General features: G+C 51.2%; 1 protein-coding gene across 1 annotated transcript; it reads right to left on the minus strand.

Annotated features, from left to right (window-relative positions):
• Window positions 1-353: 353 nt before the first annotated feature.
• On the minus strand, window positions 354-8,318 carry CSUI_001767 (c2 domain-containing protein). Its single transcript, XM_068061972.1, has 9 exons — window positions 6,965-8,318; window positions 6,306-6,430; window positions 5,042-5,347; window positions 4,466-4,591; window positions 3,406-3,498; window positions 2,448-2,916; window positions 1,500-1,546; window positions 805-942; window positions 354-473 (listed from the first exon to the last, which is right to left on the minus strand). Exons 1-9 carry the CDS (start codon window positions 7,167-7,169, stop codon window positions 390-392), a joined length of 1,593 nt encoding a protein of 530 aa, XP_067926052.1. The 5' UTR covers window positions 7,170-8,318; the 3' UTR covers window positions 354-389.
• Window positions 8,319-8,625: the final 307 nt, after the last annotated feature.

Consider the following 8,625-nt stretch of genomic DNA (forward strand, 5'->3'; position numbering starts at 1 on the left):
CCAGCTCAACGGCCGTGGCTCGATAATGTGGTCTCGATGTCGAGCCACGGCCGTTGAGCTGGAGTTTGCAGACATGAGTCCCACCCTGAGAGGCTCTAGACGCTAGTCCGGTTTCTCGGTAACGTACGGCTGAAACTGCCTTTGGGTGCCGCTCAGCTTGAAAGCTGGCATGCGGTTTGCTTCTCTGACAGTATAGCTTCGGAGACGGTGCGAGTGCGTGCGCAGGAACACGAACACGCCTTGCCATTGCCCCACAACCGCAGACGTGCACTCGGGATGTGCCCAAGAATGTGCTTCCACAAACGAACACAAGTAGGTGAGTACACGGCAACGATGTGCCCCCATGTAACGGTCCGTTACCCGCCGTGTGGGATAAGAGCAAATCTAACTTACATCGGTGGAGGGAAGTGGTAGAGGTCTATGAGCTCTCGAGCGGATTCCTTGGAAGTGAAGATATCCACGTGTAAAAGCACCTGAAACCGACAAGCACAAAAAACACCTCATACAATATGTCGTGCCTGAATGTCGTCCATCGCCGGCGCTGATGTACCGCAAGTAGCTGAGAGGGGGGGGTGCCCGAGACTCCTCAATCACTCTTACAGTCACTGGCCCTCGGCTACACAATGGTACTTACACTCAGTCTCGCATATGTAGATCCAACACGAACGTAACCTACTACAACACGGACGAGCAAAGTAGAAGGACGTGCTACGGATAGGCTTGCCTGCCTGAAGTTGGTAGATAGAGAACTCTGTGGCTTCTGGACGACAGCAAACAGGAGAGCGCTAATGCCATCTAACTTACCTCGCCGACTTTCATTTTTGTCGCATTAATGAGAATAGCTCTCCCCGCCCACGCGCACACCTTCTTCTCGACACAGAACTCACGGATTTCATCCAGCGGAAAGGCCCAAGCTCCGAACGTCATAAACCGCGAGCGTTTCTAAAAACGTCCAGCACAGAAAGGCCCTCGAGCAAATGATAGATAGAGCAGTCACAGCGTCAAACTCGAGAACACGAGGCATAGTGGCAGCACTGGCGGCGAGACCGCTCTACAGCGCGATATGACTATGTAGGTCTAGACACACTCGCATTTGTCGCAACAAAAGAAAATTCACATTCTACACTGGTACCTACCCGACGAAAGATCAGTGTTGAAACCAGCCCCAAGAGTAGAAATAAAATACGGAAAAGTGGAGTTGGCTGGTGAACTAATCCATGCAAGTTCAAGGCCGAGGGGCACCCCCAACCGGATGGTGGGTGTGAGGATCTTGTCAGACGAGGTTAATTCCGTGTCACATATCCCCCTTCCGTCCCGCCGATACACGTGCGTTGTGTACATTCAGTTCTTTGGATACACATCCCCGGGGGAAAAGAATTTGTATTCAAGGCAAGATACACGCAGTTACCTAGATCAATCAGCAGCCATACTATAAACCTTCATGACGGGCCGCAGAGAAGACATTGGTGGACGTGTAATCGCACCGACCGCGAGCTCACCTCTGCTCCTTCTGCCTTGTTCCTCTCACGCCGTTTCGCCTTTTTATCTATGAAGACAGCCAAGCCAGACACCTCCATCAGAAAAGGCTCACGCGCGGTGATTTCTCTCATTCATAAACCCACTCCTTCAACATGACCGAGCTGCCCGCACGAGACAGGCCTCTCGAGGAGTGGATATAGCGAACCCAGACGCAGTAATGCGAGCGAACACTCGGAGCATTTCGGTGCTGATGCGCCAAGCATAGTCTCCTCTGTTTGCTACCTAAGCGCTTTGGCCCGACCCTCTCTTGCAAAAATGAGGGTGAATACAGACGTATCTTAACCTCTTCAAGAGAGGCGTAACCACTAAGGAGAACGCTGGGTCTTGAAGAAGAAATCTGAGAACACCGTGAATGGCCCGTAGATTTGCCCGTGCTCCCCTACAGAAGAACAATTCAATCGAGCCCCTGGCCGAGTTGACCCAACGACGTGAAACCAAAGCAGACCAAGAAGTGATGTATGCCAAAACCGGATCTCCAGAAGCTATTCCACTGTGCCAACCATACGCCTCCCCTTTTGTTGCTATCGGGACAACTCGGAAGCATCAAAAACCCCCTTCGGCTTCACCCGGGGGACAGATCCTAAGCGGCGTGAATGCTGGTGGACTTCAACGGCGATACCAATCCTACGTCATCACTCGCCAGTGCATCCTTCAAACGAGTTCCCCTTCTATGGAAATACGTTCACACGTACATACACATATGAGAAGAACACTTAAGCGTCCTTATACCTTCCCACTCAGACTATTTGCAACCAGAAATAGCCCTGCTACCGCGCTCCGCCACTTGTTGAAATGACAATCACCCCTGGCATACTTCCCATCCGACAACAGACATTTGTACAAGAGTCCGAAACATCGTAGATTGGAACTCGGCACTTCAAGAAGCATCGACATAAATTCTTACTTACTTTTGTGTTCCAGCGAGTATCCAGCCGTAGATTTTCTATGGTTCATGCGGGATTCCGGGTTGTCGGAACCATCGTCTGGCGACCCCACTCTCTCAAAGCGTACGTCCTTTCCTTTGCGGGGTTCTCGCTTCTCTCCCTTTTTCGTTAAAGCCTCCTGTTTATCACTGTTTTCCTGAGAAGCACTCTGCCTCTCGGAAGTAGGAGCAGGGAGATCCGCAACCTCCTCACCAGTGCCTACTGATGCCCGCGCAAGCCTCTCTCCTTCATATCCCTCTGTCCCAGTCTGGTTCTCCTCAGCGGCCGAGCCATCTTGGGCTATCCGTTCTTCGCTACGTCTATGCTCAGCGACAGCCTTTGCCTTGTAGTCTTCAACTTGAACTTGCACGGTCGTCCTCGGCATTTCCTTCTCTTCCTCCTCATGCCTCGATCGTCGGAGATAAAGAGATTGAACTGAATCGAGCTCTTCTTCCTACAGGGAACATCGGGATGGGCAGTTAGTTCGGTTTCTCGGTGCATACCGCATATACAGGAGGCGTAACAAAGAGCACACTACGGTCCCTGCACCCGAACATCTTGTACACGTAGGGTGGGTCGCTAGACCTTTCCCCCGAGGCCTGTATATATCACACCCTATGTCTCTCTCTGCGGTAGTTCATAAGGTAAAGCTTCTTCTCCTACTTCTGATGCTACCGGCTACGCCATCGAATGTTCATCCATGACGAAATGACTCAAACAACACTGTTGAAAGGAAACTTTCGCAAGTCCTTTCTACTCAGGTCGGAGGTCTGACTGTACAACAAAGAAGAGGTAGTCTGTTGCCGGCCAGCTCTAGACCCTCAGCCGTGAGCTTTCCTCGGGGTATCCAACTGTTAAACTCCACTTGCCTCCATGCTGGAAAGTCACTGCACCGGCCCCCCCCCCCGACCCTACTATGGTTTTCCTGTATTTCTTTGCTCACGGTTCCTTGCCGGAGAATCCACTCGAGCTTCAACCGATTTTGTATGAGATCTTCAATCGTACTGTTGTAGAGGAAAAAGTCCAATTGTGATCCCTGTAGGTGTTGAAGGAGAGGCATGGAAGAACAGTAACTCCTTGTTGTTATCATGAGTCCAAGCGTCGTATACAATACAGGCTACAACTACCATAAACGAATGTACACCCTCCTCATCTCCGAGACCAGACAGACTGTCCTCTTCTCCCGTTTCCTCCCCTTTACCCCTCTTGCAGTACTACGGCATCTCTAGCTCAGGTATCCGTCCCCGCATAAGACGCTCATCTCCGTCTTCTACCAGCCTCACTTGCTCTTGTAGAAGACAGATGGCATGTCGCCTAGGAAACCTCTCAGCTTTCTCACGGAACTTCATAAGAAACGAGTGAAGGGCGAAGTTTTTGCTGATGCGTATTGTCACTGAAGCACGCTAACCCCCACACTGTACAGTCCTATGTATAGAGAGACACACTAAAACGGTCAGCTGTGATCGCTCTCTCTGTCTGTTCTCCTGACTAAACGAACAAGCGAAAGTGCATTCATTCTTATTTGTGAACCATCCAGGGAGGCGTACTCGAAACGCCAAAGGAACAGTCAAGCTTTCCTGGCCTGCAAAGTGGCTCCGAGAACTATTCGCAGGGCGACTTCAGAAGCCTAGGCTACAACTGAATTGCCTGTTTGGAAATCTGAGACATCGGACCTAGAAAGTCGTACAGCCGTTGATCTAGGCTCAAGCTGTTCGCTAGCTGGTACACATGCATTCACATACCCTGAATACGACTGCTATACGACTGCCCTCTCCTCTTGAGAAAGTGTTAGCAGTTAACGAGCGAAGCTTTGAAAGGCTCTTGTGGGCGCGGATCAAGGACATCCATGTAGATTTTTCTCAGCCACGAAGACACCTCGGCATCGCGCACTCAGTTGAGACAGGCCAAGAGTACCGAAGAACTATAGAAAAAAGTGGTATTGTGGCCGCAGCCTCCCCTCCTCCCCCCGGGGCTACCATTCCATGCTCGCGCTTTCACCTTACCAGACTCCGAGGACCATAAACAAAACGGAGACCTTCCGGTCTGCCAAGTCCTGTGATCTGCGACTTTTCACCAACTGAGACACGTATAGCGGAGATTGTCCCGGAAGGTACTGACGTGTGATCTGACTGGAACGGATGGTCACAAGCAGACAGCATTCGCCACATACACGCCGCAACTCTCTTCAGGGCACCTGTAGTAAGCCGATTGAGGTATTTGCCATGACACAAATATACATACACCTCAAGGGGTTTGTACGGCTGTGGACGTGATCGGAAGAACACAGACCCAGTAGCGTTACCTTTGCTTGCATATGCCTTTTCTACCAGCAAATATACAGCACATCAATATGAATATATGCACGACGAAGTTGTGTGTACACACGAAATAGATTCCGAGGGACCAACAGACGCACACAGGACAACTCAAGACCACTCCCACCCGTTGACATCAGGCCACTTCCTTCCATTCATGCCTTCGTAGAAATGCGCATTGTCCCGGGAGTCAGAGAAGTCGGAGAGATCACACAAGGACAACACAAGAAGAAGATAGATAGATAGATAGATAGTCACCCGTACCTGAAGAACATGAACTCGAACCATGTAGTCCTGAGGAGTAGCGGCTTCTCCGCCGTCTTCCCCGATCTGTTTAGAGAGCTCTAGAAGATCTGGTTGATCGTCTAGACGATCGACAATGTGGTATAAGACGGTGATGCGGCTATTAGGAGCTTTTTGTAGGAATGAGGAAGGCACATGCTGAAGTGGCAAAGTTTCTTTTCGTATTTTCATCGGGGTTTTCGAAATTTGAATTTCACAGTCTCCGAGCTTATCGCCTTGTCTTCCGAAGTCTTGGTCATACACCGTGATGCGCATCATCCCCGGCTCCTGATGTGGAAAACAGAGTGGAACATGAAAGCCGCCGCGAAAAGTGTAAGAATCACGAAGCCCTCCATGCAAAATAGATTCCCAGGATATAGGAAGGTAGATGAACGGTAGCTTGCCAGCTAGAAAAACAAATAACAGATAAGAACGCGTGGGAGGAAAAACTCAAACACAGACATGCATCGAGTGGCTGGACAGGCGATCGATGGCGTGAAGAGCAGAGCCACACACACAACGCGGAGTATCAATGGTTCTCCATATGTGTTTGGCATTGATCTTGTCTGGCGGGAAAAGCAGCAAACCTGAGGTCATCCCGGAGAGACAGCAGTCTGCATGCACATAGCGGCACCTGAGTCTCTGCATCTGAGCTAAATCGTAGAAAGCGGTGACCTGAAAAAAGCGTCCTCTTAGAGAACCGTCTGAACTGATGTGAACCTCACTGACGTACAGATTGCTCGCTCTCTACTCACGAGCTCTGACTAGCACAGCGCAAGAAGACCAGGAAACAAAATCAGGGTGTAAAGGAAAGAGAAACCCGTGAGATTTGTAGAAGTGTTTTTTGTCTCTTCCCTAAGACCTTTTCAGTTGCATGGCTGGTTGGAGAAACATCAATCCTAAGAAGAGAAGGTTTCTATTTGTCCTTCTCGCAGAAGAGGGATTTCGCTTCTTCCTAGGGAGAACATGCTTCGGCTTGAGAGTTTCGAGATGCCAGCAATCTAGATACACGACCTCGCTACTGCTCCATTCAGACCCTTATCAAGCGGGGTCAGTCAGGCTTGTCGAGGTACCAGTCATGTAAGTAAGCGACAGAAACTATTACTGAGCCAAGGTAGTTCTGCAAAGCTCAGGTACCTGAGCCATCTGTTGCTTGTCAATGAATGTATGTAATGCTCTCCGGGCAAGAATAACTGCAAGGGCAATGATAACGGGGAAGACAACAACTAGAGTTTCGTATTCTCACCTTGATCTCCGTCTCCAAGAGATAATCCCACACAGGATTCAACGTGGCCATCTGAGGCGGAGAACAAAAAACCTGGCCGCCAAATCGAACGTCGACGTACGGGTCTGATGAGCCTGTAATGTCACCTGTTGAGAGGTTACACGGAAAAGAGAATCGGGACGTGGTGTACCCTATCCCAGTGAGCGGAACTCTGGCTGACTTTGGAGCGGCAGGTACATTAACTGTCCATACTGGCGTGAAGAGCACCTCGGACCCATGCACGGACACATCTACTAACACCGCACATGGTCATGCGCACATCAACACGTAATGCATCCAACCAGCCAGGTGGTTAGATATTTATATATATACGTGTTCAGATATGAATACGTATGATGCAAGAGGGGGTGGCTACAACATCTCTGTACGGTTCTGCAAAAAGACGTCAAGAGATAGGTGAAGGGAGACAACGCAGATTGCAGAGCATTGTAGACCAAGCATTCATGACGTAAGAATGCATTGTGCGGACAGAAAGCGCGGCCTCGCCACCATCCTCCAGTTCAGCCCTCGGGCACTACTTGGATAGCCCCCGCGACCCACACAGCATTAGCGCAGGACAGCCCCACAGTAGTGATCACTGTACGCGTAAACAAGCTTCTCTCTTGAATCCCCCTCGGTACCTGCGGCAAGGTCCGTTCCCGACAAAAACAACATTCTCAGATAGAGGGGTCCCTCTTGAGGGGGCGGCGCGTTAACAAATTTGTCATCGGGTGCTTCGGGCTTGGTTCGACACATGTCGAAGACCCCCGGGAGTTCGACATTTGGTATAAGGCTCCCCGCTCCTCCTCCGCCGCCCATGGCGGCCATCAAAATGAAAGACGTCATTCTGACCCAGACATTGTCCCGTAAACAAGGGACGGACGGAAAGTCTCTAAGTAAGAGCTGAACAAGTTGGCTCTAGAACGAAGACTCCCTAGCGCAGGAAGACTGCGCTGTTGTCAACGAGTACTCTATGACGCAAGCCCATCATAAGCCGGTAGAACCGGAGTGTCTTGTCCTGCGGCGTGGGCTCGGCGCACGTGTAAGCTCTAACGTTAATGAAATCTCCATGACCTAGAGGAAAGGATAAAGCAAGCTTCAAGAAAGCGCGCCGGAAACCCAAGACGGGGGGTCTCCTCAATTATGATGCCGCAGGTGAGTAAGGGGGTAGCGACACATCGTAGCTCATTCCAGCCTCCTCGCCGGCAAACACATTCTCTTCCAGAGGTGGATCAGGCGCAAGAAGGCAAGTGGGTATCCCGGCTCTGCCAACGAGAACGAAGAGGCAGTGACTCGGACTCAAAGAAGAACGGACGGCACGGGAAAGACCACTGCGAGGCCACTGCTACCGCAAAGTTTTTCCGTAAGTTCATTTACTAAGGAACACCCGGCTAAGCCCCCGTAGAAACCCAGGCGAACAAGCAGAGAAAGACGTTTTCCAGAGAGGCGAAGAAATGCCGTAGCTGTGACGACCGCGTGGCTCGACAGCTGCCGTAGTTCCGCACCCAGCGCGCGGTGGGGGGACGTGAATTCCTCGCGCAGCAGGGGATCCTGCTCTTCCCTGACTGCAGCCACGAAAGCGTCCGTTCAGAGGTCAAGCTTTGAACTGAAGTCTGGAGTGACCTCTCCCGTTGTGAGGCCTGTAAATTTCTGCGTACACCGTGCCCGCGACCGGCTGCTTGGAAGATATGCCGGCCGTACAGTGGCACAAATTGCGACAGTTTGCCGCAGCAAAGTACGCAGCAAGGGGCCTCGAAAAAACAGAAAGACAAATTAGGGAGCCGGTGTGCAACAGCAAGCAGTTACGACTGTGTGTAGCTAGTCTGTCGGCTAAGGCAACAGCAGCCCTGCTGCTTTTCTACAATCGCCATGAAACCTGGCATGGCTCAACAGTGACTGCTTCTTTGAAAAAAAGAACCGCGCAGTTCGCCAAGAAGATCTCGAGAGGATTTCCGAGGAAGTCGAGAACATACTTAAAGGCATGGGAGCAAGACTGGTCCCAGGCAGAATTGAGTGAACTCATGAATGGACTCGCACGGTGACCTCCCACTAGCATGCGCGCGGTTGGAGCGCTCAAAATGCTTGTCGGACCGTCGCCGGTTTCTCGCTCAGAGCTAGCGCCCGCTTGCGAGCGATTGGAACAAGAGCTAGTGAAAGCTCTCCCCGACCAAAATTCGTCAAACATCGACATGCAGCGCGACGTGGTGTTCCAAGAATTAATGGCGAGTCACTCTGCTGTCCCCGTCTGGCTAGGCTCTAGCTGCCCGTCCACCAGCCTCGGATCGCGAAGTATCTGCATACA

Source organism: Cystoisospora suis, assembly GCF_002600585.1.
Source record: "Cystoisospora suis strain Wien I chromosome Unknown contig_707, whole genome shotgun sequence".
In the NCBI taxonomy this organism is placed as follows: Eukaryota; Apicomplexa; class Conoidasida; order Eucoccidiorida; family Sarcocystidae; genus Cystoisospora; species Cystoisospora suis.

What these genes read in the sequence shown, in the direction of transcription:
- CSUI_001767 (XM_068061972.1), bottom strand. Translation starts at nt 7,169, where the DNA reads ATGACGTCTTTCATTTTGATGGCCGCCATGGGCGGCGGAGGAGGAGCG. An exon ending in GGGAACGGACCTTGCCGCAG is followed by an intron (nt 6,431 to 6,964) that starts GTACCGAGGGGG and finishes ACCTCTCAACAG; the next exon opens with GTGACATTACAGGCTCATCA. An exon ending in TTTATGGTCCTCGGAGTCTG is followed by an intron (nt 3,499 to 4,465) that starts GTAAGGTGAAAG and finishes CAACACCTACAG; the next exon opens with GGATCACAATTGGACTTTTT.